Source organism: Carettochelys insculpta, chromosome 5 (genome assembly GCF_033958435.1).
Source record: "Carettochelys insculpta isolate YL-2023 chromosome 5, ASM3395843v1, whole genome shotgun sequence".
In the NCBI taxonomy this organism is placed as follows: Eukaryota; Metazoa; Chordata; order Testudines; family Carettochelyidae; genus Carettochelys; species Carettochelys insculpta.
Window position 1 is genome coordinate 124785481 of NC_134141.1, and position 27320 is coordinate 124812800.

At 52.4% G+C, this 27320-nt stretch overlaps 1 protein-coding gene across 1 annotated transcript in view; it reads right to left on the minus strand.

The window, feature by feature from the left end:
• The window catches only part of NOL6 (nucleolar protein 6), a 69242-nt gene that overhangs the window by 8556 nt on the left and 33366 nt on the right, over positions 1-27320 (minus strand). Inside the window, exon 24 of the mRNA XM_074995840.1 lies at positions 2831-3031. Within this exon, the coding sequence (XP_074851941.1) occupies positions 2831-3031 (201 nt within the window). The remainder of the gene's footprint in view (positions 1-2830; positions 3032-27320) is intronic.

Sequence of the window (27320 nt, forward strand, 5' to 3'; positions counted from 1 at the left end):
GAGGTTAGATCCATCAGTGGCTATTAGCCAGTATGGGAAGGAACTGGTGTCCCTGGCCTCTGTTTGTCAGCAGCTGGAAATGGGTGTCGGGAGAGGGATGATTTTGGTGATTCCCTGTTCTGTTCACTCCCTCTGGGCCATCAGGCATTGGGCTCTGGTGGAAGTCAGGGCACTGGGCTAGGTGGACTTTTGGTCTGACCCAGTGCGGCTATTCATACGTTCTTAGTTATTGAATCACACATGATGGAGGTGGAAGAGCCCCACTGGCTCATCTTCCTGGCACATGAAGGATTGTTCCCACTTGTACCATTTCGTGATACATTGTCTTGTCTTGCGGATGTCTCACATGGCTGAATTTTCACCCTTCCTTTGGATTGTGCCACCCAATCTGTAGGGATGCAGACTGCGTTCTGCAACTTCAAGGAGGGTTTTGCAAGACAAGTGGAGAATAAAGAACATAACAAATGACTCAAATATCCTCTTCACTGAGGTTAACCTCAGAGAGAAGGCAGGAAACAAATTCTTCAGATATATTCAACCAGTGCATGCACACACTGGCACATCTGCCTGTATCCTACAAGTCATGCATTTGTTTTGCAATGCGATAACAGGGTATGTCCTAAAGCCACTTGCCAGACTAACCTATCAAAGGGGCCTTTGTTCCGAACAGGAACATTTCCTGTCCTCTGGAGGGAAGCTCCATGGATTCCATCATCGCCAGGACAAAAAGCCTTCTTTATCCACAGGGGCTGATTTTTATCCTCCTTTCACAATGAAGGAGCATATACATTTGCCCACTATCACTTTAAGGTAGAAATAAAAAGTTACTCCTTACAGAATTCTGTGCATGGAAGCATCTCACATCTAGAAGGGTCTTCAAAGAGCTGGCCACTCCCTTCCTGCCTGGAGAGAGATGGTTCTCTCTCTTGGGCCGTGTCTACACGTGCCCCAAACTTCGAAATGGCCACGCAAATGGCCATTTTGAAGTTTACTAATGAAGCGCTGAAATGCATATTCAGCGCTTCATTAGCACGCGGGCGGCAGCGGCGCTTCAAAATTGCCGCGGATTGCCGCTGCGCAGCGCGTCCAGACGGGGCTCCTTTTCGAAAGGACGCCGCCTACTTCGAAGTCCCCTTATTCCCATCAGCTCATGGGAATAAGGGGACTTCGAAGTAGGCGGGCTCCTTTCGAAAAGGAGCCCCGTCGGGACGAGCCGCGCGGCTGCAATCCGCGTCAATTTCGAAGCGCCACTGCCACCCGCATGCTAATGAAGCGCTGAATATGCATTTCAGCGCTTCATTAGTAAACTTCGAAATGGCCATTTGCGTGGCCATTTCGAAGTTTGGGGCACGTGTAGACACGGCCTTGGCGAGCAGCAACAGGAGAAGCTCCACTGCATGGGATCCGTGAAGCTGCTCTCCACAAGGAAGGAAGATTTCAGTATGATAAGAAAAGTTTTTTGTTTTTCTTTTGTGCACGATCCATAGACCCCTTACCGTGGGCAGCTGTCCAGTAGCAGTCTGCAATCAGGCAGGGTAAGATACAATGAAATTCTATACAGCTGAGTAAATAGACACAACCTGTGGAACCCCAACTTGCAGAATCCTTTGCCTAAATGCTGCCTCCCTGAAGCTTGTAATACACATTGTCAACTTCTGCACATTACAAAAAGAACCCACAAGATCTTTCTGTCCTGAAGGCAGCCACTGGAGGAACGCTGAATTTCTGGCCATGCAAACTTCTGGCTTGCACCATGTTATCCACCTGGATGTCAGTGGATGCAGTCAAACAAGAACCTTCACCAATGGATGTGGGGGGGGGAAATCCCAAAAGAAGTCAGTGATTTTCTGAACTCTTTTGTGTCTTTGATGCAGATCTCCAACTCTTTCCAGAGATCCAGTGTGCGGCAAAGTTCTTCAGTAGGAAATAGACAGACCGATGGGAAGGACTCCTCCCTCCTGGAATGCAGAAGTTACCCTGGACGTGAAAGCTGTGTCACTTCTTAAGACACGTTGTCCGGATGGAAGGTGCACAGCTGTGGTTCTGCTGACAAGACTCCCAGGTCCAAAACTCTTCTTGAGGAAGTGAGAATTAAGTGACCGCAATGACTGAAACCACTTTTGAGGAAATAAGGACATTTATGAGAGAGGTTCAAAGGGTTCCTACTGAAGACATTTAGCACTAACGGGGAATCCTGCAAACTGGGGCAGGATTGACAAGAGATGCTGCTCCAAAATTTACGGGTGGGACCACTCTCCATGAGCAAACAAGCACTTTGGTTGCCATGCCTGACTCACTCCCTCGCTTCCCTGCTGAGACTACCAAGGAGCCTATCATTGCTGGCTGCAGTGGTTTATACGCTGTACACACGTACAGCATCCCAAGTCATGTCACACAAGCTACCTCACAGCCATCGTGTGCAGCATCACTCTGAGATGGACACAACCATCTCTACTGCGAGCCACTCCCACACCCCTGCCACCATGTAACCTCCTTCCCATCAATCATCGCAAGAGAGCTCTCTGCAGTGACCCAACTGCTCCTGCACCCGCCACGGCGAGGTTAGGGAGCCAGAAACGTTTACACAACTGAACCGGGAAGACGCCATTAGGCTGATCATTTGCATTGGGACTGTGAGGTCCCTACACAGGGCTCCAGGCGATTCTTTCATCAGCTGATATCCCCACTCCACAGACTAGGGATTTCCTCACTCTATGCAGCAGACAAGAGAGGTTCCAAAGTCTTGCTCCTGCAGTGAAAACAAGCTGCGCACAGGAGGCCTACAGAGAGCAGCTGAATGCACACCCCTTGAGCTCGTAGCAACACTTACCCTCAACTCCTGGAGGTAGCACTGCACCGGATCATAACCCACCACTGGGAAAACGAGGGTCTTGACTGGAGCTTTGCTCTTCAGCATTCCCCGGCTGAACGACTTAGCCGGCCGGTCCACGCCCTCCAGGTGCCTGGGGATCTGCTTAGCATTCAGGTGAATGAGGACATCGTAGAAATCCAGAGGCGGGCGAAAGATCATCTGCAGGAGGGGAGGAGAAGACATGGAACACTGCTTGCAATAGGCAGGATACAGTACCGGAGCACCAGACCTCAAGCCCAGGGATCCCAAAGAAGGAACCCAGCCCTCCAATTCCCCACAACATTAACTCCGCAATGCCCCGTTCTGGGCCAGCAGTTGTTTCAGTGCCTGGGCTGAAAGTGCTTTTTAAATCAGCACAAGTGCTTAGAGCAAGGGACTGCTAGTGGGATACGGTGACCAGACAAGGAAGGAGTAGTCAGGACTTCTAGACCAGCCACTGCCTTGCTGCGAGACCATGGCCAACTCACTGAGCGTACGTCTCCACAGCAAAGAAAAACCCACCAGCTGGCTCAGGATCAGGGGTTCAAGCTGCAGGGCTTGTTTATTGCTGTATTGGCTTCTGGCCAGGCTCTAGGACCATCCCACCACACAGGTCCTCAAGTCCACGCTCCAACCCAAGCCCTGTGCTCTGCACTGCAACAAAACAGCCTCGCGAGTCCAAGACACCTGGCATGGACCGGCAGCAGGTGTCTAGCTGCTGTGCACCTTCCCCCCACCCCCTTAAGCTCTCCTCACCTTGGCTTCCCCATCTGGGAAGCAGGGTTAATTGTGTTTACCCCATAAAACCTTTGGGCAGCCTTAGAAACGAAGCTTCTAAGAGCAACGTATTATGGATGCAAACAACCCTGCGTTAGTGGGATGTGGGACAATAACATGCACATCACTGAGAATAAACCTTCCCCTGCAATCAGTTCACACTGCAGGGGGAACAGAGCAGCCCTAACGAGGGAAGCAGCGTCTGGGAAACCCTCCTGCCAAGCAACACGTGGATATGCTGGTGAAAGGATTTAAATCCAGTGTCCCTGACAGTGTGGGAAATGAAGTCAGGGTCTCCCTCCCTGCAGGGCAGGTGTGGGAGAGTGAGGAGAGATTGAAGGAGGGGGTGGGGAATGGAACAGCTGTTAGATTAGCGATCTGCAGGCCAGGGAAGCAAACCCAGCATCTGAAAGGCATTCTCTGCCAGGCAGCTGCAGGCACCAGTTTCCTTTCAGGAAAGGGACTGAGCAGGTTGCGCCCGGTTCAAACGGAGGGAGCAGGAAGCCATTAAAAAACGGGGTTCCTGAAGCCACGCTCAGTACCACTCCCTCTTCTCAGTCTGGGACTCTCTCCCTGCCGCAAGGCCACTTGCAGCCAGGCAGGAGGAAGGGAGTAAAATGCACTGCCCAGAGGTGGCGAGGAAATCTGATCTCCCACCCACACGTGCAGGGTTTGAGAAGAGCCAGCCGCCAACTGCTCACATGGGATGAGAGGGCAGGGGAGGGGGCAGTGGCTTTCCACACCATTCAGGGTCTGCTGAGAGACCTAGCCCCTATGTTCTGGCCAGCTGGTGGCGAAGGGCCAGCTGGACTCCGCCTCTCACTCCCCACGCCCCGGGAAACCGGGAGCAATGCAGATCAGCAACACCGACAGTGCCAAGGCAAGTCTCAGGGAGCCCCAGAACCTCAGGCAGTGCTGGCCAGAAGATCCAAGAGTGGCCTTCCTAGGAACAAGTACATCCTCTCCTGTCTGGGGTGGGAGGCTGGCAAGCCCACGGGGCTTCCTTCACATGTGAGGTAAGGGTAAGGCCCAGCAGAGAGAAAACTGATTGGGAGAAGGACTAAATGTCAGGGACCGTCAGTGGCACAGACAGGAGGCCCCTAAAGACCTCAGAGCTCAAGAGGGACACTGGCTAGGGAGACGAAGTAAAGCAGACTCTCAGCATCAACATGTCCCCGACAGAGGGTGTGGGAAGCTGAATTATGCTGAAGGGCACTTCTAGGGCTATGTAACAGCAGGGGACAGCCCCTCTCACTCAGCCGCTGTGCATGGGGGCGTGGGGACCTCTCTGCCTCCTCAGTACTGCAGCTGGGACCACAGAAGACAGCTGCGTCTTTGACCCCACGCAGGCAGAGGAGGGGAGGGTTTATTAATAACGGAGCGGACTGGTGCCAGACAGATAAATATTTGGACAGAGGGGGACGTGGGGATTTGGCCGCTGTGGTATTAAAGGGGAAAAAAGCAGCTCATCCGTGGAATAAACGACATCGCCAAGTGCTGACCCCCCCAGCCCCCTCGGCGCAGGAACACACAGGCTGTGGAACACCACACAGGAAGGTGTGACATAAAAGTATCTGCAGCGCTCAGAGGCTGGTCCACAGCTAGGCAATGCTCACACAGGCCCATAACTTAATGGCCTTTTGGCCTACCCTGTGGGGCTAGGGTGAGGGGTAACTCCCACTGAGCTGCCTCCCCTGGGACAGGCTGCTGTGGAGCATTGGCCAAGGTCCTTTTGCAAGGAAGGCCTCTGGTCGCTCTGCCCTTTGGGAGAAGGAAGCTGAGGGAGAGCATGCGCTCGGTGGGTGGTCCTGTCTGGAGAACAGGGCCCTGAGAAGATATGGAGAAGAGAATGGGATGGGCAGGAGATTTTATTTGGTGAAGATGCTACTGGAGAAAGGCAGGAGTCCTAGGGCCTGGCCAGAAGAAGAGGTACTCAGCATCACGGACCAATCTAAGCTGCAGCCCCAGCTCCCTGCTCTGCATCCGGGCCCCTCTGGTTCAGGGAGAAGGGCACCACTCATGGCTGCATTTGACATTACAGTGCTAACGGGATGCAGAGATGCCACCTCAAAGACAGAGAGGAGAGGTGCATTTCCACGGCCCATCCAATCCTCAACCTCCTGCTGAAACTGCCAATTAGGGAATCAACTAATGCCAAGCCTCTCTAAGGGGAGTACCTCACCCACCCAAGATCTTTTTTCTGTCTTGTGTTCCATTGCCACTAACTTTCCTTCTAGAGTCCATAAATAGGCAACGCCTACTGAAGCTCCTAAAAATATGCCTTGCAAATCAAGTCTCTCCTTCCACACATATCTCTAAATCAGCATTTGCTCCAACACCTTCTCATGAGTTGTGTGGGCTATCCGCGATATTTTCAGAATTCTTCTATAACCCCAGTGGGCGAAAGGCTTGTATCGTCGTTATTCTCAGTAGTGTGGATGTCCATGTTCCACAGTCATGTTTTGACAGACCAAAAGTATGTTTTTAAGCATCAGAATTCAGTCTTCAATGTACCTCTCGTCATCAGATGTTTATTCTGCCAGGGTGTCATTAGCTCTTGCTACACTCGCACTGACTTCAGGATCCAGTCTTCCATGTTCTGTAATAATGGTTGCTAAGTAGCGAGAGTTTCCGGGTTGAGGTGCATCTGTGTCATTAACTGGAATAGTTCATGTTTCCCCAGAACCAATGCACATCACCACACTTATGTCTTGTCTACATTCAACTCAACACCATACTCCCCCGCTACATTCATTTATAATCTCCACCGACTTCATCAACCTTCTGGGCCAGACAACAGTACTGTGTCAATCTGTACAGCAAATGTTAACTACCCACTTTTCATTTATCTTAACAGCTTTTTTCTGTTTCTTCAACTAATTTCATAAAACACTGGCTATAAACATTGAATGAAGTCAGTGACATTATACAACCTTCTCATGCTCCTCTCCTGATCGCCCATTAAATATCCATTGTCATCTCCCGTTGCAATCACCTTATGACTCCAGCGTAATGGTTTTATTACCCAGCCTTCATTTCCATCTCTCTCTACAGATCTTAATCTACTGAGCAATTTGTAGTTGTAGATTCTATCAAACACTCTTTGGAACCCAGGGAAACCCAAGTATCTGTTTTCCTCACTTCAGCTGATCCTTCTAATACAGGGGCAAGCAATATTTTTTGACAGGGGTGGGGGAGACGCCAGCAGCTTGATCAGTGGTCAAGGGCTGCACGTTTCCATGGAGGGGGTCTGGGGTGGAAGTTGGGTCCAGAAGGGAGCTTAGAATAACGGGGTGCAGGAGAGAGCGCAGAGTCAGAGAGGCACTTTGGATGAAGGAGGAGGCTGTGACCAGGGGCAAGGGATTGGGGTTCAAGGTCTGGGGGGTGTGGGTGCAGGGGAGGATTTTGGCCTGAGGGAGGGGTGTAGTAAGAGGTGTGGGATGGGGGAAGGACTTGTGATCTGGGGTCGGAGAGAGGAGGGTGCAATGGTGACCTGAGGCCCAAGGGATTGGGGTGCAGGGTTGGGGGGGTATGGGTTCAGGGGAAAACTCTGGCCCTGCAGGAAGGGTGCAGGGTCTGGGAGGGAGCTGGGATGAGGTGTTAGAAGCAGGCTCTGGCTGCAAGGTGCTTACCTAACAACCTCCCGGCCAGCAGCACTCTGAAGAAGGCTTCCTTGCTTGCCAGCTGCCCCAGCCCCCTGGCTATTCCACGCAGCTCTCTGCTGTACCCACCCCCAGCAAAATCTCTCATCAGCTCAATACTGCCAGTGAGCACTGGCAAACTGTGCTGCAGCGCCCTGGCCAACAGGCACAGAAAGATTTTGTTGAGGGCAGGCAGCCCACCCCCGGAGCTCCCCTGCACACCCTCTGCAGCTACAGCAAAAACAAAGCTGAACAGGCAGCTAGATGAAGATTTACTTAATACGGCTAAATATTAGTAGGAAGCTGCAACTTACAATTAGCCCCTAGAGTCCTTATTAAAATTAGTTTTCTTACCCATTAAAGCTCATGACCTGATAAATGCACTACAGAACTGACTGGTATTCGTGAAGCTAGAGACTAACCCAGCTACCCCTCAGACTAACAGCAAGTTGAGTTTTGGGGGTTCTCTTTTAAGTTTCAAAAAAGTTTTAAGTTAAAAAAAAATATAAAAACAAATCTCTGTCTTGCAGTGTTTGCCACCCACCTACTCCAGCACTGAATGAGACCCCAAAAAACTGCCCAGAAACTCATGAGACACAAAAGTGAAACTCACTAGCCTCTTTTCATGGCTCAAGCTGAGAGAAAGGCAAAAAGTGAGCTACAAATGTCAAAAATACATTTGATGTTGTAAAACAAACAAGATGTCCTGTGGCACCTTACAGACCAACATAATTTGGAGCATAAGCGTTTGTGGGCAAAGACTGGCTCCATCAGATGCATGAGTCCTTTCCTCTCCTTTTCAAATCACTGTTATGGAAGAACTGCCCATAAGCAGCACAACAAACGGTTGCAAATAAGGAATGTCCCTGATCAGCAAAAAAAAGTCAAACCTGAGAATAAAGGGGGAAAAGTTAATTCTAAGTAGGAAAAGAAAAACCTATTGGCCCAACGTGTAGTGGTCAATGGCTCAATATCTGGATGGTGGTCTGTTTCAAGTGGAGTGCCGCAAGGCTCGGTTCTGGGGCCGGTGCTATTCAACATCTTTATTAATGACCTGGATGAGGGACTGGGTTGCACCCTCAGCAAGTTTGCGGATGACACAAAACTAGGGGGAGAGATAGATTCCTTGGAGGGTAGAGAGAGAATCCAGAGGGACCTGGATAAATTGGAGGACTGGGCCAAAAGAAATCTGATGTGGTTCAATAAGGAGAAGTGTAGAGTCCTGCACCTGGGGCAGAAGAATCCCAAGCATTGTTACAGGCTGGGGACTGACTGGCTCAGCAGCACTACGATGGAAAGGGACCTAGGGGTTACGGTGGATGAAAGGCTGGATATGAGTGAGGGTTTTATTCACAGAAGCAGAGCCCCTATTGTATTGTATTGTATTTGTTTTTAGATTTTAGCACTGTGCATACAGAATCACAGGGCTGGAAGGGACCTCAGGAGGTCATCTAGTCCAGCCCCCTGCCTAAAGCAGGATCAACCCCAACTAAGTCATCCCAGCCAGGACCTTGTCCAGCCGGGACTTAAAAACCTCGAGGGATGGAGAATCCACCACCTCTCTAGGCAACGCATTCCAGTGCTTCACCACCCGCCTGGTAAAGTAGTTTTTCCTAATATCTAACCTACTCCTCTCCCTCTTCAACTTCAGACCATTACTCCTTCTTCTGCCATCTGACACCACTGAGAACAGTTTCTCACCCTCCTTTTTAGAGCTCCCCTTTAGGAAGTTGAAGGCTGCTATTAAATCACCTTCAAGTCTTCTCTTCTGTAAACTAAAGAAGCCCAAATCCCTCAGCCTATCCTCATAGGTCTTGTGCTCCAGACCCTTAATCATTTTTGTTGCCCTTCGCTGAACCTGCTCCAGTAAATCCACATCCTTTTTATATTGGGGGCCCCAAAACTGGACACAATATTCCAGATGTGGCCTCACCAGTGCCAAATAAAGAGGAATAATTACTGCTCTAAATCTGCTTGAAATGCTCCTCCTAATGCACCTTAGTATGCCATTAGCCTTCTTGGCTACAAGGGCACACCTTTCCCACGGCCTGCTTCCAGGTTTAATATAAAAGCCAACCCCAGCCAGAGGCAACCACCTCATGCCAACAAAACAGCTGCCAGCAAAGGCGGATCATGAGATTTATCCTAAGCGGCTGTCCACTAAGTGGGCCAGGGAGAGACGTCCAGACACAGGAAGAACCAAACTCCACCCCGCCACCCCTGAGGGGGGCCCAGGCTGAGCAAGGAAGAAAGCTGCACAAATCCCCAAGAGTGGCTGTCAATCCCTGACCCAGAGGAATGTAAAGCCTCACCCAAGTTGCTGGGAGCCCAGCCAAGGAACACCTTTGGCTGCCTCTGCAACAGCACCGGTCCAGAGAGTGAGACAGCCGTCCACTGTGGGGAGGGGAGGTGCACAAGAGGATTACTGACGGAGCGTAAGTGATAGCTGGAGTCCCATCTGCCCAAGCCTTCCCCTGTGAGCTACCCTCAGTACCAGGCACTCATGGCTTTCTGAAGTTTCCCCTGGAAACTTGTGTGGACAGTTCCAGATTTGGCTCCTGCCCCACAGAAAACCTTTTTGCCGAGTGCATGCAAAAACCGCAACAAAAGCCCTCACGACATGTCTCAGGGGGCAACTGAAAGGGGGTAAACAAGTTGCCTAGTGCCAATTTTTATTTCTCTTAATTCTCATCTCCTCCAGTTCTGAGATCAAAGCTGGAGGAGAACACAAAGACAAAACATGGCGGGGAGTCACAGCCCTCCACTCCAGGAAGCCTTTTGGTCACGCGACAAGGGGCAGTGAGTAGTCCAACAACTGCCGCAGCACCTGTCCCTTAAGAAAAGCCCCAGGCCTACATGGAAATTACTGTAAACCTTACGAATAAAAGTGTTTTCAAAACCAGGCTCTAACACAGAACCACCATGGCTAAACAGCCATGTTAAAAAGGCAGTGAGAGAGAAAAGGGCAGCTTTTAAAACGTGGAAGTCAAATCCTAGTGAGGAAAATAGAAAGGAACATAAACACTCCCAAATTAAGTGTCATAATGTAGTAAGAAAAGCCAAAAAAGATTTTGAGGAACAGCTAGCCAAAAATTCAAAAAACGATAGTAAAATGTTTTTTAAATACATTAGAAGCAGGAAGCCCGCTAAAAAAGCAGTGGGGCCCTTAGACGATAAAGATATAAAAGGAGCGATCAAGGAAGACAGTGCCATTGCGGAGCGATTAAATGATTTCTTTGCTTCAGTCTTCACGGCTGAGGATGTTACAGAGGTTCCTAAATTTGAGCCAGCCTTTTTAGGTGACAAATCTGAGGAACTCACTCAGATTGAAGTGACATTAGAGGAGGTTTTGGACTTAATTGATAAGCTGAATAGTAACAAGTCTCCAGGACCAGACGGCATTCACCCAAGGGTTCTGAAAGAACTCAAATGTGAAATTGCGGAGTTATTAACAGTGGTTTGTAACCTATCCTTTAAATCCACTTTGGTACCAAATGACTGGAAGACGGCCCATATAACACCAATATTTAAAAAAGGCTCTAGAGGAGACCCTGGCAATTATAGACTGATAAGTTTAACATCAGTACCAGGCAAATTAGTAGAAACACTAGTAAAGAATAAAACTGCAAGGCACGTAGAAGAGCACGAATTGTTGGGCAAAAGTCAGCATGGTTTCTGCAGAGGGAAGTCGTGTCTAACTAATCTATTAGAATTCTTTGAAGGGGTTAATAAACATGCGGACAAGGGGCACCCAGTGGACATAATATACCTAGATTTCCAGAAAGCCTTTGACACGGTCCCACACCAAAGGCTTTTATGTAAATTAGGTGGTCATGGGATAGGAGGAAAGATCCTTTCATGGATCGGGAATTGGTTAAAAGACAGAAAACAAAGGGTGGGAATAAATGGTAAATTTTCACAATGGAGGAGGGTAACTAGTGGTGTTCCCCAGGGGTCAGTCCTGGGACCGATCCTGTTCAACTTGTTCATCAATGATCTAGAAAATGAGGTAAGCAGTGAGGTGGCCAAGTTTGCAGATGACACCAAGTTGTTCAGGACAGTCAAAACCAAAAGGGATTGTGAAGAACTACAAAAAGATCTCAGCAAACTGAGTGATTGGGCAGCAAAATGGCAAATGAAATTTAATGTGGGTAAGTGTAAGGTAATGCATGTTGGAAAAAATAACCCAAATTACACGTACTACATGATGGGGTCAAATTTAGCTACGACAGATCAGGAAAGGGATCTTGGAGTTATAGTGGATAGTTCTCTGAAGACATCCACGCAGTGTGCAGCGGCAGTTAGTAAGGCAAATAGGATGTTAGGAATTATTAAAAAAGGGATCGATAATAAGACAAAAGATATCATACTTCCCCTATATAAAACTATGGTACGCCCACATCTTGAGTACTGCGTGCAGATGTGGTCTCCTCACCTCAAAAAAGATATATTGGCATTAGAAAAGGTTCAGAAAAGGGCAACTAAGATGATTAGCGGCTTGGAACGGGTCCCATATGGGGAGAGGCTAGAGAGACTGGGACTTTTCAGTTTGGAAAAGAGGCGATTGAGGGGCGATATGATAGAGGTATATAAAATCATGAATGGTGTGGAGAAAGTGAATATAGAAAAATTATTTACCTTTTCCCATAATACAAGAACTAGGGGACACCAAATGAAATTGATGGGTAGTAGGTTCAAAACTAATAAAAGGAAATTTTTCTTCACACAGCGCACAGTCAACCTGTGGAACTCCTTGCCCGAGGAGGCTGTGAAGGCCAGGACTCTATTAGGGTTTAAAAAAGAGCTTGATAAATTTTTGCAGGTTAGGTCCATAAATGGCTATTAGCCAGGGATAAAGAAAGGTTACTCACCGTAGTAACGGTGGTTCTTCGAGATGTGTCCCCGTGGGTGCTCCACATTAGGTGTCGGGCTCGCCCGGCGCCGCAGATCGGATCTTCCAAGCAGTTTCTGCCGGACCGCGCATGCGCCGGTGCGCGCCACTCCCCCGCGCGCTCCCGGCCACGTGCGCGATCCGGTCCCCGCCAGTTCCTTGACCAACCACCTCGGATGCTCCTGCAAAACACTAAACAGAGATCCGAAGTGGGGAGGATGGGCGGGTAGTGGAGCACCCACGGGGACACATCTCAAAGAAAGAGAAGTTACTCACCGTAGTAACGGTGGTTCTTCGAGATGTGTCCCCGTGGGTGCTCCACCATAGGTGACGGCTTGGCCGGCGCCGCAGATCGGATCTTCCAAGCAGTTTCTGCCGGACCGCGCATGCGCCGGTACGCGCCGCTCCCTGGCGCGCTCCTGGCCATGTGCGCGATCCGGTCCCCGCCAGTTCCTCGACCAACCGCCTCGGTTGCCCCTGCAAAACACTAACAGAGATCCGAAGCGGGGAGGATGGGCGGGAAGTGGAGCACCCACGGGGACACATCTCGAAGAACCACCGTTACTACGGTGAGTAACTTCTCTTTCTTCTTCGAGTGTCCCCGTGGGTGCTCCACCATAGGTGACTACCCAGCAGTAACCCAGATAGGTGGTGGGTAATCGGATTATGTGCAGCTGGTCCCCGAGAGGACCGCTGCAGAGAGACGGGTATCCTCTTGGAATACCCTGTGAAGGGCGTAATGCTTGGCGAACGTGTCGTAGGATGACCAGGTCGCCGCTCTGCAAATGTCTTTCAATGCAACGCCCTTGAAAAAGGCTGTTGATGCTGCCACCGCCCTGGTGGAATGAGCCCTGGGAGTGGCCGACAAAGGAGTCTTTCTGAGCTCGTAGCACATTTTTATGCAGGATACAATGTGCTTTGAGATTCTCTGCGATGAGAGACCTTCTCCTTTAGATTTGGGAGCGAGGGAGACCAGGAGTCTATCCGATTTTCGGAAGGACTTGGTCCTGTCTACGTAGAAGGCTAGCGCCCTCCTCACATCCAGGAGGTGTAGGCGCGCCTCTTCGCTGGAGTTATGAGGCTTTGGATAGAACGAGGGTAGAACAATAGGTTCATTGATGTGAAACTCGGAAGAAACTTTGGGAACAAAGGCTGGATGCAGCCGTATGGTTACCGCCTCCTTGGAAAAGACAGTGCAGGGTGGCGTTGCCATGACTGCCGCAAGCTCGCTCACCCGACGGGCTGACGTAATTGCAAGAAGAAAGGTCGTCTTTACTGTAAGGAGGCGAAGGGGAACCGTGGCCAAGGGCTCGAACGGTGGTCCCATGAGTGTGGTAAGCACCAGGTCCAAGCTCCACGAAGGTGGAATCGGTTTCCGAGGGGGGTATAGGTTTACCAACCCTTTGAGGAACCTGGTAACCATAGGGTGGGCGAACACCGTGTGCCCTCCCTCCTCATGTCTGAACGCCGAGATGGCGGCCAGGTGGACCTTTAACGAGGATAGCGAGAGTCCTGCTCTCTTGAGGTCCAGTAAATACTCTAGAATTGTAGGTATAGGCACCGAAAGGGGGGCCAGCTGCTTGGTAGAACACCAAGCCATGAAGCGAGTCCATTTTTGTTTGTAGGTTTTCCTAGTGGAAGTCCTCCTGCTACTTTCTAGGACTTGCTGTACTTCCACTGTGCATGTGCTCTCTAGGGAGCTGAGCCATGGATTAGCCACGCTTGCAGTCGCAGGCTTTGGGGGTGCGGATGCACTATGGACCCCTGGGCTTGCGTGAGCAGGTCCGGCGCCACCGGAAGAGGCATCGGTGGGCGGTCCGACAGGCGCAGGAGTAGGGGGAACCACGGTTGGCGATCCCATGTTGGGACTATCAGGATCATCCGAGCCTTGTCTCTCCTGGCTTTTTGCAGAACCTTGTGGATCAGCACTGCGGGGGGAAACGCGTAAAGCAGGGGGCCTCCCCACGGGATCGCGAACGCGTCCCCCAGGGACCCCCGGCCCAGCCCTGCTCTGGAGGAGAATCGTGGGCACTGTTTGTTGTGCTGAGTGGCAAACAGATCTATTTGGGGAAACCCCCATGCGTGGAAAATAGGCCGTAGTAGATCGGGACGGATCTGCCACTCGTGGGTGAGCGCAAAACGTCTGCTCAACTGGTCTGCCTTCACGTTGTGCGTGCCCGGCAAGTAGGAGGCTCTCAGGATTATATCGTGGGCGATGCACCAGTTCCATAGGCGGATTGCTTCCGCGCATAAGGTACGGGATCGAGCTCCTCCTTGCCTGTTTATGTAAAACATGGTGGAGGTATTGTCTGTACTGATCCCGACTACTTTGCCTTGTATACGGTCTCGAAAGTGTTTGCAGGCGTTGAACACTGCTCTGAGCTCTAAAACATTGATATGCAGAGACTGTTCCGTGGGTGACCACAGTCCTTGAGTCACCTCTTCGCCCATGTGCGCTCCCCACCCTATGAGGGAGGCATCCGTGGTGAGGAAAACCGATATTTGCGGCTGATGGAAGGGTACCCCTGTTAGCAAGTTCCCGGGGTTTACCCACCATTGCAGGGATTCGCGCACCCCAGGTGGGGGCGACACCACCCTGTGAACGGTGTGTACTGCCGGCTTGTATACACTTGCCAGCCAATGTTGCATGCCGCGCATGTGCAACCTGGCGTTCTGTACCACAAACGTAGCCGCTGCCATGTGGCCCAGCAGCTGCAAGCACGTCAAGACCGGCACCGTAGGGCTGAAGGTGATGACCTGCACGAGGGAACCGATGGCTCGAAAGCGAGCCTCTGGAAGGTATACTCTCGCCGAGACTGAGTTTATGCGAGCCCCTATGAACTCTATGTCCTGTGAGGGGTCTATCTTTGATTTTGCCATATTGATAACCAGGCCAAGTGCGGAGAACGTGTTTGCTGTGACGCGTATCATGCGGAGAACCTCCCTTTTCGAGGTCCCTTTGAGCAGGCAGTCGTCCAGATACGGGAAAATAAACACCCCCTGTCTGTGCAGGTAGGCTGACACCACTGCCAAGGTCTTGGTGAAGACTCTGGGGGCCGAGGAAAGGCCAAACGGCAGGACCTTGTATTGGAAGTGTTCGTTGCCCACCATGAACCGGAGAAAACGTCGGTGAGCCGGATGAATGGTTATGTGGAAGTACGCGTCTTGTAGATCGAGGGCTGCGAACCAGTCTCCATCGTCCAGTGCTGTAAGGATGGAGGCAATAGTGATCATCCGAAAACGTTGCTTGCGCAGATACCTGTTGAGGCCACGAAGGTCTAAGATGGGCCTCCAGCCTCCTGTTTTTTTCTCCGTCAGGAAATACCGAGAGTAGAACCCTTTCCCTTGCAGTTGCTCCGGCACCTTTTCCACCGCCCCTATGAACTCTAGGTGGGCCACCTCCTGCCTGAGCCTGGCTACATGGGAGGCCTCCTGGGGGTGGGGCTTGGGCGGGGGTCGCGGCGGCGGGAGCGACTGGAAGGGGATGGCGTACCCCGTGGCTATGATCTCCAGCACCCATTTGTCTGTGGTGATCCTTTGCCACTGGTCGTAGAATGGTCGGAGGCGATGGTGAAAAAGTCGTTTCGGATGATCTTGTGCAATGGTGGTGATGGCGCAGCCCTGGATTTGTATGTCAAACTTGTGGCCTTTGGCCCCGCCCCGAGGACGTACGGCCCTGTTGTGAGCGTCGCCTGGGGGTTCTGTACTGCTGGTGCTGCTGATGCCGCCCTTGCTCGTAACCCCTGTGATACTGGGGGCGCTGTTGCTGGTATTGGTACCGCCTTTGCTGTGGGTAGTACCTTTTCTTTGAGTATGGAGGGGTGTAAATCCCCAGGGTCCTGAGTGTGGCTCTTGAGTCTTTACTGGAATGAAGGACCGAGTCAGTTGATTCAGCAAACAGCTTCTGCAAGTCGAAGGGAAGGTCGATTATCTTCGCCTGCAGATCTCTCGGTATGCCCGAGGTCTGGAGCCAGGACTCCCGTCGCATCACCACTGCAGTTGCTGTGGAACGTGCTGCCGTGTCCGCAACGTCCAAAGCAATCTGAACTTCCATCCTCGCAGCCGCGTAGCCCTCTTGCACTATGGCCTTGAGGACCGGCTTTTTGTCCTCTGGAAGCGAGTCCATGAGGGAAGTTAATCTGGCATAGTTGTCGAAATTATGGTTCGCCAAGTGCGCTGCATAATTTGCCATTCGCAAGGTTAAAGTGGAGGAGGAGTAGACCTTTCTGCCGAACAGCTCTAGCTTCTTGGCATCTCTGTCCATTCCCCCTGTTTTAAATTGAGATGTTTTTAATCTTTGCTGCGAGGACTCCACCACCAAGGAGTTTGGCTGGGGGTGGCTAAACAAGAACTCCATGCCCTTCGCCGGCACGAAGTATTTCTTATCCGCTCTCTTTTGGACAGGCGGAATAGTTGCCGGGGTCTGCCATATGGTAGTGGCGGACTCCAAGATCGCTTCATCAAGCGGGATTGCTACTCTGGAGGAGGCCGGGGAGCTCAAATTTTTAAGGAGCTTATGATGTTTCTCTTGCACTTGTGCTGTCTGGATGCCTTGCGTGAAAGCTACCCTCTTAAACAGCTCCTGAAACTGTTTGAGATCGTCCTTGGGATGGACGTCCCCTAAAGCCGTGGCCTCATCCGGGGAGGAAAACGAGGAACCGCTGGGGTACATTTCTTTGGACCCTTCCGGTTCTTGATGGTGATGGTGCGCCCTCTCGCTGGAGGTTTGCGAGGGAAAATCTCGTGGGTCCACGGCCAGCCCCCCCTGGGATGCTTGAGTCTCCGTCCCCGATCGCGATTGCCCTCGGGGGTACGAGGTAATATGTGGGGATCTCCCCCTGGTAGATTGCCGATGGTGTCCATGCCCCGCGTGGAGGGGACGACCATGGTAGTATAGGCACTGTTCCTGGGAAGGTGACCTTGACCATTCCCTTTGCACGTACCCTGTGTGTCTGGGAGAGGGGGATTGTCGAGACACTGGAGAGAGCGATTTTGCATAATAGTCCAGCGATTCAAATCCCAGGAAGGGCGAGGGGGGTGCCAGCCATGGGGAGGCTGATTGCAGGAAAGGAGAAGGGGGCTCCGGGTAGGCTAGGGGGGGCCCCTGCCTTCTGGTTGGAGTCTGCAACATGAGCGGAGGGCTGTGAGAGAAGAGCTCCACAGCCCTGTCTGGAGAGGGGCTGCAATGCCTCCTCTTGTGTGCAGCCTTCCCCCTCCCTTGAGGAGGTAACTCCGCCCCCTGATGGGCGGGGGATCCCGGCCCCGTCGGCACCATGCTAGGCACGCTCGAGGGCGGTGCCACACGTGCGGAGTCCTTGTGCGCCTGCAGGCTACGTGCCTGCGCGCCCTGCACCGCCGGTTCCCCGGGGATCGGTGCCGCTGTCTGCGGTGCCGCTGGTACCGGCGCTTGCTTAGCCGCCGCCCTGCCTGCGGTGCGGGGCGGCTGGCTGATGATCGGAGGCTGAGCCGCTTCCACGTGGCTCTCCGTGCCGCCGCCGATCAGCTGTTGCTGCGGCTGGGGGCTGCTCGCTCCTCCCGTCCCGCTCACTGTTACTGCCGGCAGGGATCGGGTTGGAGAAACTTTCCTCCGTTTTTGCGCAGATGGAGTGAGGGAGGCAGCTTTCCTTCTAAGGGCCCCGGAGGGTCCCTCCTGCTGCGGCCGCTCCGGCACGTCTGGCTGGAGGGCCTTGTCAAGAAGCAGCAGTTTAATTCTCATCTCCCTGTCTCTCCGTGCTCTGGTCGTTAACTTTGCACAGAAGGCGCATTTTTGTGCCACATGGGACTCCCCCAGGCACCTTATGCATAGACTGTGCCCATCGGACACTGGCATCGCCTCTCGGCAGGACTCACATTTTTTAAAGCCTGAGGCGGACATTGTTGGTGAGTCTTTGAGTTTGCTTGTGGGTACTTAGCACTTCTTTGTGCTGTTTCCCCGTCCGATGGCCTGCCTCCGCAGGAGGGCTGATGGCCCTAGCTCCCGGCCTCCGGCGCTGGTTACTGGGACTGGCTTGAGCTGTCCCTCCGTAGCTTGTTTGTTGTTTGTTTTTTTTTTTTTTTTTTTTTTTGTTTGCAAAATAACAACCGGTTACTTATGGTATCCTAAGAACTGAAAAACTTTAAAGAGAAAAACAAATAAAGTCGTTGAATACGCTATGTGGCTTTAGCCTAGTCGGATTCCGTCTGCAGCCGACGGCGGTTGAGAGGAACTGGCGGGGACCGGATCGCGCACATGGCCAGGAGCGCGCCAGGGAGCGGCGCGTACCGGCGCATGCGCGGTCCGGCAGAAACTGCTTGGAAGATCCGATCTGCGGCGCCGGCCAAGCCGTCACCTATGGTGGAGCACCCACGGGGACACTCGAAGAAGAACCACCGTTACTACGGTGAGTAACCTTTCTTTCTTCTTCGAGTGTCCCCGTGGGTGCTCCACATTAGGTGACTACCCAGCAGTAACCCAAGATAGGAGGTGGGTAATCGGAGTATGTGCAGCTTGTCCCCGAGAGGACCGCTGTCGAGAGACGGGTATCCTCTTGGAATACCCTGTGAAGGGCGTAACGTTTGGCGAAGGTGTCACAGGATGACCAGGTCGCCACTCTGCAAATGTCTTTTAGCGCAACGCCCTTGAAAAAGGGCTGTTGATGCTGCCACCGCCCTAATGGAATGAGTTCTGGGCATGGCCAGGAAAAGGAGTCTTTTTGAGTTTGTAGCACTTTTTAATGCAAGATACGATGTGCTTCGAGATTCTCTGCGAAGAGAGACATTCTCCTTTTGATTTGGGAGCGATAGAGACTAGGAGTCTATCCATTCTCTGGAAGGACTTGGCCCTGTCTATATAGAAAGCTAGCGCCTCCTCACATCCAGGAGGCGTAGGCGCGCCTCTTTGTCAGAGTTATGAGGCTTTGGATAAAACGAGGGTAAACAATAGGTTCGTTAGTATGAAGCTCAGAAGAAACTTTAGGAACAAAGGCTGGATGCAGCTGTATGGTTACCGTCTCCTTGGAAAAAACAGCGCAGGGTGGCGTTGCCATAACTGCCGCAAGCTCGCTCACCCTGCGAGCTGACGTGATTGCGAGAAGAGAAGTCGTCTTTATCATAAGGAGGCAGAAGAAAACCGTGGCCAAAGGCTCGAACGGTGGTCCCCTTTTCGCATTAAGCACCAGGTCCAAGTTCCACGAAGGTGGAAGCGGTTTCCGAGGGGGGGGGGGTATAGGTTTACCAGCCCCTTAAGGAACCTGGTAACCATGGGATGGGCGAACACCGTGTGCCCTGTCTCTCCGTGTGTGAATGCCAAAAAGGCGGCAGGGTGGACCTTAAACGAGGATAGCGAGAATCCTCCTCTCTTGAGGTCCAGTAAATACTCTAATATCACAGCCATAGGCACCGAAAGGGGGGCTAGCTGTTTGGTAGAACACCATGCCGTAAAGCGAGTCCATTTCTGCTTGTAGGTCTTCCTGGTGGAAGTCCTCCTGCTACTTTCTAGGACTTGCTGCACTTCCTCCGTACATGTGCTCTCTAGGGAGCTGAGCCGTGGATTAACCACGTTTGTAGTCGCAGGCCTTGGGGGTGCGGATGCACTATGGACCCCTGGGCTTGCGTGAGCAGATCCGGCGCCACCGGAAGGGGCATCGGTGGCCGGTCCGACATGCGCAGGAGTAGGGGGAACCATTGCTGTCGATCCCACGTTGGGACTATCGGGATCATTCAGGCTCCTTCCCTCCTGACTTTCTGCAACACCTTGTGGATGAGCACTGTGGGAGGGAAAGCGTAAAGCAGGGGGCCCCTCCAAGAGATCGCGAAGGCGTCCCTCAGGGACCCCCGTCCCAGTCCTGCCCTGGAGCAGAATCGTGGGCACTTCTTGTTGTGCTGAGTAGCAAACAGGTCTATCTGGGGAAAAACCCCATGCGTGAAAAATCAGTTGCAGCAGATCGGGACGGATCTGCCACTCGTGCGTGAGCGCGAAACGCCTGCTCAGCTGGTCTGCCTGCACATTGTGAGCGCCTGGGAAGTACGAGGCTTTCAGGGTTATATTGTTGGCGATGCAGCAGTTCCACGACCGGACTGCTTCTGCACATAAGGCACGGGACCGAGCTCCTCCTTGCCGATTCATATAAAACATGGTGGAGGTATTGTCTATACTGATCCCGACTACTTTGCCTTTTATATGGTCTCGAAAGTGTCTGCAGGCGTTGAACACTGCTCTGAGCTCCAGTATATTTGTGTGCAGTGACTGCTCCGTGGAGGACCACAGCCCTTGCGTCACCTCTTCGCCCATGTGTGCTCCCCACCCTATGAGGGAGGCGTCTGTAGTAAGAAAAACCAATATGTGTGGTTGGTGGAAGGGTACCCCTGTTAGCAGGTTCTTGGGGTTTACTCACCATTGCAGGGATTTGCGCACCTCTGTTGTGGGCGACGCCACCCTGTGAACAGTGTGTGCTGCCGGGTTGTATACGCTCGCAAGCCAGTTCTGCATGCTGCGCATGTGTAACCTGGCGTTCTGTTGTACGAACGCAGCTGCTGCCATGTGGCCCAGCAGCTGTAAGCACGTCAGAACCAGCACCGTAGGGCTGAAGGTCAAAGACTTGCACGAGGGAGCCAACGGCCCGAAAGGGAGTCTCTGGTAGATACGCCCTCGCTGTAATAGAATTTATGCGTGCCCCTACGAACTCTATGTCCTGCGTGGGGTCTATCTTTGATTTTGTCAGATTGATAACCAGGCCGAGCGAGAGAACGTGCCTGTTGTGACGCATATTATGCGTAGTACCTCCTCCTTCGAGGCCCCTTTGAGTAGGCAGTCATCCGGATACTAGAATATAAATACCCCCTGTCTGTGCAGGTAGGCTGACACCACTGCCAAGGGCTTGGTGAAGACTCTGGGGGCCGAGGAGAGGCCAAACGGTAGGACCCTGTATTGAAAATGTTCTTTGCCTACCATGAGAAACCAGAGGAATCGTAGGTGAGCCGGATGAATAGTTATGTGAAAATACGCGTCTTATAAGTCGAGGGCTGCGAACCAATCTCCATCGTCTAGTGCCGTAAGGATGGAGGCGATTGTGATCATCCGAAAGCGTTGCTTGCGCAGGTACCGGTTGAGGCCTCGAAAATCTAAGATGGACCTCCCGCCTCCTGTCTTTTTCCCCGTGAGGAAGTACCTGGAGTAGAACCCTCTCCCTTGCAGTTGCTCCGGCACTCTTTCCACTGCCCCTATGAGCATGAGATGGTCTACATCCTGCTTGAGCCTCGCCACGTGGGAGGCCTCCTGGAGGTGGGGCATGGGTGGAGGTCATGGCGGTGGGAGCGACTGGAAGGGGATGGCGTACCCCGTGGCTATGATCTCCAGCACCCATTTGTCTGTGGTGATCCTTCGTCACTGGTTATAGAATGGTCGGAGGCGATGGTGGAATAACCGCTTCGGATGACCTTGCGACGGTAGTGATGGCGCAGCCCTGGATCTGTGTGTCAAACTTGTGGCCTTTGGCCCTGCCCTGAGGACGCACGGCTGTGTTGGGAACGACGCCTGGGAGTTCTGTACTGCTGGTGCTGTTGATGTCGCCCTTGCTCGTAACCCCTGTGGTACTGGGGACGCTGTTGCTGAGTCCGCAACATCCAGGGCGATCTGAACTCCCGTCCTCGAGGCCGCGTAGCCTTCTTGCATGATGGCCTTGAGCACTGGTTTCTTGCCCTCTGGAAGCGAGTCCATGAGGGAGGTTAACCTAATGTGGTTATCGAAATTATGGTTCGCTAGATGCGCTGCGTAATTTGCCATTCGCAACAGTAGAGTGGAGGAGGAGTAGACCTTTCTGCCCAACAGCTCTAGCTTTTTGGCATGTTTGTCTCTTCCCCCACATTGCGACGACTCCACCACCAAGGAATTTGGTTGTGGGTGGCTGAACAGGAACTCCATGCCCTTTGTCGGCACGAAGTATTTTTTTTTTCCCGCTCTCTTGTGGACAGGCGGAATAGTCGCAGGAGTCTGCCATATCATAGTGGCAGACTCCAAGATTGCGTCATTAAGCGGTATTGCTATTTTGGAGGAGGCCGGAGGTCTCAGATTTTTGAGGAGCTTATGGTGTTTCTCTTGCACTTTAGCTGTCTGGATGCCTTGCGTGAAGGCCACCCTCGTAAAACAGCTCTTGGAACTGTTTGAGATCGTCCGGAGGATGGACGTCCCCCGGGGCCGTAGCCTCATCCGGGGAGGAGAGCGAGGAACCGCTGGGATACGTCTCTGTGGACCCTTCTGGTTCCTGCTGGTGATGGTACACCCTCTCACTAGAGGTTTGCAAGGGAAAATCTCGGGGTTCCATAACCAGTCCCCCCTGAGATGCTTGAGTCTCTGTCCCCGGTCGCAATTGCCCTCGGGGGTACGAGATCGTTTGTGGGGATCTTTCCCTGGTAGATAGCCGATGGTGTGTATGCCCCGCGTGGTAGGGGCGACCATGGCAGTATAGGCACTGTTCTTGGGAAGGTGACCTAGACCACTCCCTTGGTGCGTACCTTCTGCATCTGGGGGAGGGCTGGAGAGAGCGATTTTGCATAATAGTCCAGCGGTTCAAACCCCAGGAAGGGTGAAGGTGGTCCCAGCCAGGGTGAGGCTGGTTGTAAAAAAAATGGAGAAGGGGGCTCCGGGTAGGCTAGGGGGGACCCCTGCCTTCTGGTTGGAGTCTGTAACATAAGCGGAGGGCTGTGAGAAAGCAACTCCACAGCCCTGTGCGGAGAGGGGCTGCAATGCCTCCTCTTGTGTGCAGCCTTCTCCCTCCCTTGAGGAGGTAACTCTGCCCCCTGACGTACAGGGGGTTCCAGCCCCGTGCGCACCGAGCTCGGCACGCTGGAGGGCGGTGCCGCAGGTGCGGTGTGCTCCGGTGCCTGCAGGCTGTGTGCCTGCGCGCTCTGCACCGCCGGTTCCCCGGGGGTCGGTGCCGCTGCCTGCGGTGCCGCCGGTACCGGCGCTTGTTTAGCCGCCGCCCTGCCTGCGGTGCGGTGCGGGGCGGCTGGCTGATTATCGGAGGCTGAGCCGCTTTCACGTGGCTCTCCGTGCCGCCGCCGATCAGCTGTTGCTGCGGCTGGGGGCTGCTCGCTCCTCCCGTCCCGCTCGCTATTGTTGCCAGCAGGGATCGGGCTGGGGAGGCTTTCCTCTGTTTTTGGCACCTTTCCTTTTATGGGCCCCGCAGGGTCCCTCCTGCTGCGGCCGCTCCGGCACGTCTGGCTGGAGGGCCTTATGAAAAGCAGTTTTAAGCCGCTGCCCTGCCTGCAGTGCGGGGCGGCTGGCTGATCATCGGAGGCTGAGCTGCTTCCACGTGGCTCTCCCTGCCGCCGCCGATCAGCTGTTGCTGCGGCTGGGGGCTGTGCGCTCCTCCCGTCCCGCTCGCTGTTGCTGCCGGCAGGGATCGGGCTGGGGAGACTTTCCTCCGTTTCTGCGCTGATGGAGTGAGGGAGGCAGCTTTCCTTTTATGGGCCCCGGAGGGTCTCTCCTGCTGCGGCCGCTCCGGCACGTCTGGCTGGAGGGCCTTATCCAAAGCAGCATTTTAAGCCGCATCTCCCTGTCTCTCCTTAATCGCCTCTCGGCAGGACTCACATTTTTTAAAGCCTGAAGAGGACATTGTTGGTGAGTCTTTGAGTTTTATTAAGTGGGTACTTAGCACCTTCCCTGTGCTGTTTTCCCCGTCCGATGGCCTGCCTCAGCAGGAGGGCTGATGGCAGTAGCTCCTGGCCTCCGGCGCTTGTTACTGGGACTGGCTGAAGCTGTCCCGCTCGTAGTTTGTTTGTTGTTGTTCGTTCTCTTTTTTTTTGCAAAATAACAACCGGCTAACTCATAGTAGCCTAAGTATCTGAAAAAAACTTTGAAAGAAAAACAGATAAAGTCGTTGAATACGCTATTTGGCCTTAGCCTAGTCGGATTCCGTCTGCAGCCGACGGCGGTTAAGAGGAACTGGCGGGGACCGGATCGCGCACGTGGCCGGGAGCGCGCGGGGGAGTGGCGCGCACCGGCACATGCGCGGTCCGGCAGAAACTGCTTGGAAGATCCGATCTGCGGCGCCGGGCGAGCCCGACACCTAATGTGGAGCACCCACGGGGACACTCGAAGAAGAAAGTATGGTGCCCCTAGCCTTCAGAACAAGGGCAAGAGATGGATGGCAGGAGATAAATCACTTGATCATTGTCTTCTGTTCTCCTTCTCTGGGGCACCTGGCATTGGCCACCGTCGGCAGATGGGATGCTGGGCTGGATGGACCTTTGGTCTGACCCAGTATGGCCATTCTTATGTTCTTATGTTAATTTTGGGCATCTCCACAGGCCCAACTGCAGATACCTGGGGCCTGATTTTTCAGAGGTTGGGAGCATTCAGACCTTCAGCAAGAGTCACTGGTGGCTGGACCAGCACTCAGAACTTCATCCATAGCTGGCCTTGTACGTCACAATTGAGCACTCACGATGAACGTACCCCAAAGCAGCAGCTCCCTTGACAAATGCGCCACGTCCATGAAACGCCACAGACTGAAGTAGGAAAGCTACAGTGTCCGAAAAACACACACACACACACACACACACACACACACACACAGCGAGCGAGCAAACGGAAACGTACACATGCTCCAGGCTGTTGGAGCTGCAGTTACCACAGGAACCAATTCTTATGCTTTAAGTCTCCAATAACATGGGGAAGAAGGGGGCATTAATGTATTCCCCCACCCCTCTGGGTTTCCTGTTTTCTGCAGAGGTTGGCTGCCAACTCCCACGCTGCCATTGAGATGAGTCAGAGGAGAAGACTGGATTAAACAGAAGCAGTTTTGCAGAGAATCCCTGGAACTGCACACTGTCTCTGACCAGCTCAGGGAATAAATTTTAAATCAAAGCTTCACCACAGCTTATTAAAACCCAAACTCAGCTTGGATTTAGGAAGGATTCCCTTCGTCTCTGCTATAACAACAGTCTCCAAAACCCAGAAACGCTTGTTATTGTTTAGTTGGACTTCTGAGGTAAAATTAAATCCCCATCTTACAGCTGAATCTGTGCACCATGTGTCTCTGAAGAACCCTGAGAGTCAGTTCTCGGACACAGGGCCAAAAATCACTGACTATCATGTGTATCCTGGAAGGGCATCTACAGCTATAGGAGAATCATTGGTTTTTGTATTTAAAAAGCTTGGTGTGTGATCTACCAAGGCAAGTTTAAAAATTGTGAGTGTTCTGTGCAAGGAGACCCATCACACCCGACCTGGCAGTGTGCCAGGCCATTCATCCTTCCTTGCTTGTACAGCAGCGGTGCACACAGGTTCCATCACCAAACAAGCCGGGCGCCGTGGGAATACCCAGTAACAGACACACGCTCCGCGTGCCAAAGGAAGATCCTGCCACTCTCGTTTTACGGAGCTGCCTGAGAGATTTTTAAAGCTCTTCAGGTGTCGCAGCACTTAATGCCACGCTGAGCACTAATAAATTACACCTAAACAAATAGCTTTACAAATCTTGCTTGGCCCAAGGCCACACAGGATGTCTGCAGCTGAACTGGAAGTTGAAACCAGACCTCCCGAGCACCACTCTACTGTCTTAAAAAAACAAGCCAGTCTTCCTCTTAAGCCCGGCTAGCTTCAGAGAGTGAGAGGGGAACTCAGCACCTCCCACACCTGCAAGCCAGAGCTCCAGCATCCACACAACACTACGGCGGGGCGGGGGGGAGGGAATACCCCCAAGAAAACATTTGGGGCCCAATTCTGCTCACATGTATTACCAGGCACAGATTTTCACAGGTCCTCAGGCATTACTCCACTCGGGACTGCAACACCAACAAACCCACGTCCCACTGAATCCCAGGGCCGGTTGGGCTCCCGGGACTCTTTTGGAAACAAGACTTCGGCACTGCAACACCAAGCTCTGCAAGAATTCAGAATCTGGGCCTGTGCTCGGCACTGTTACCAGTCTCCTTAGAAGTTAGTACAAGCAATTCATCAGGACCAAAAGCCCCATTTTTTTCCTCCCTTCAGTAACATCTTGCCAGCTCAGGTAATGTTCTTCTCCTTTACACCACGGCATCCAAAAAAGAGGTAATTCCACGGGATAGAGCTCTACATAAAAGCACCAGCAGCCATATCAATCAACCTTCTCTGAAAACAAGAGCCTGAGAAAAAAGCAGCTGCTGGGGGCCTTCCCCCCACAGGGCAGCTGGGAGACACAGAGCTGCTCTGGAAATGGAAAGTGGGGAGAACAGCCAGGAAAGGGCTGTGGGGTAAAGCTACAGGCAGCCAAGTGAGCATCATGTGTTCATGCTGATCCGAGCAGGCTGTGATGTGAAATGAGCCAGAAGGCTCAGGCGTAAGAACGGCCACATTGGGTCAGACCAAAGGTCCACCTAGCCCAGTGTGCTGTCTGCCGACAGTAGCCAGTACCAGGTGCCCCAGAGGAGGTGAACCGAAGACACTGAGCAAGCGATTTGTCTCCTGCCATCCATCTCCCACCTTTGACAAAGGCTAGGGGCACCATACCTTACCCCTTGCTAATAGCCATCTATGGACCTAACCTCCAAACATTTATCGAGCTCTTTTTTAAACTCTGTTAGAGTCCTGGCCTTCACAGCTTCCTCTGGTAAGGAGTTCCACAGGTTGACTGTGCGCTGTGTGAAGAAAAACTTTGTTATTAGTTTTGAACCTACTACCCATTAATTTCATTTGGTGTCCTGTAGTTCTTATATTATGGGAACAAGTAAATAACTTTTCTGTATTCACTTTCTCCACACCATTCACGATTTTATATACCTCTATCATATCGCCCCCTCAGTCTCCTCTCTTCTAGACTGAAAAGTCCCAGTCTCTCTAGCCTCTCCTCATATGGGACTCGTTCCAAATCCTTAATCATTTTAGTTGCCCTTTTCTGAACCTTTTCTAACGCCAGTATATCTTTTTTGAGGTGAGGAGACCACATCTGCACGCAGTACTCAAGATGTGGGCGTACCATAGTTTTATACTGGGGAAGTAAGATATTCTTTGTCTTATTTTCTATCCCTTTTTTAACTATTCCTGACATCCTATTTGCTTTACTGACAGCCGCTGCACACTGCGTGGATGTTTTCAGAGAACTACCTCAGCGGAAGGAGGTGTTGGGGGGGAAATAAGTGCTGATACCTGATGGAGAGGATAGAGGTAATAACTCAAGTTGGCAAAAATAATGAACCATGT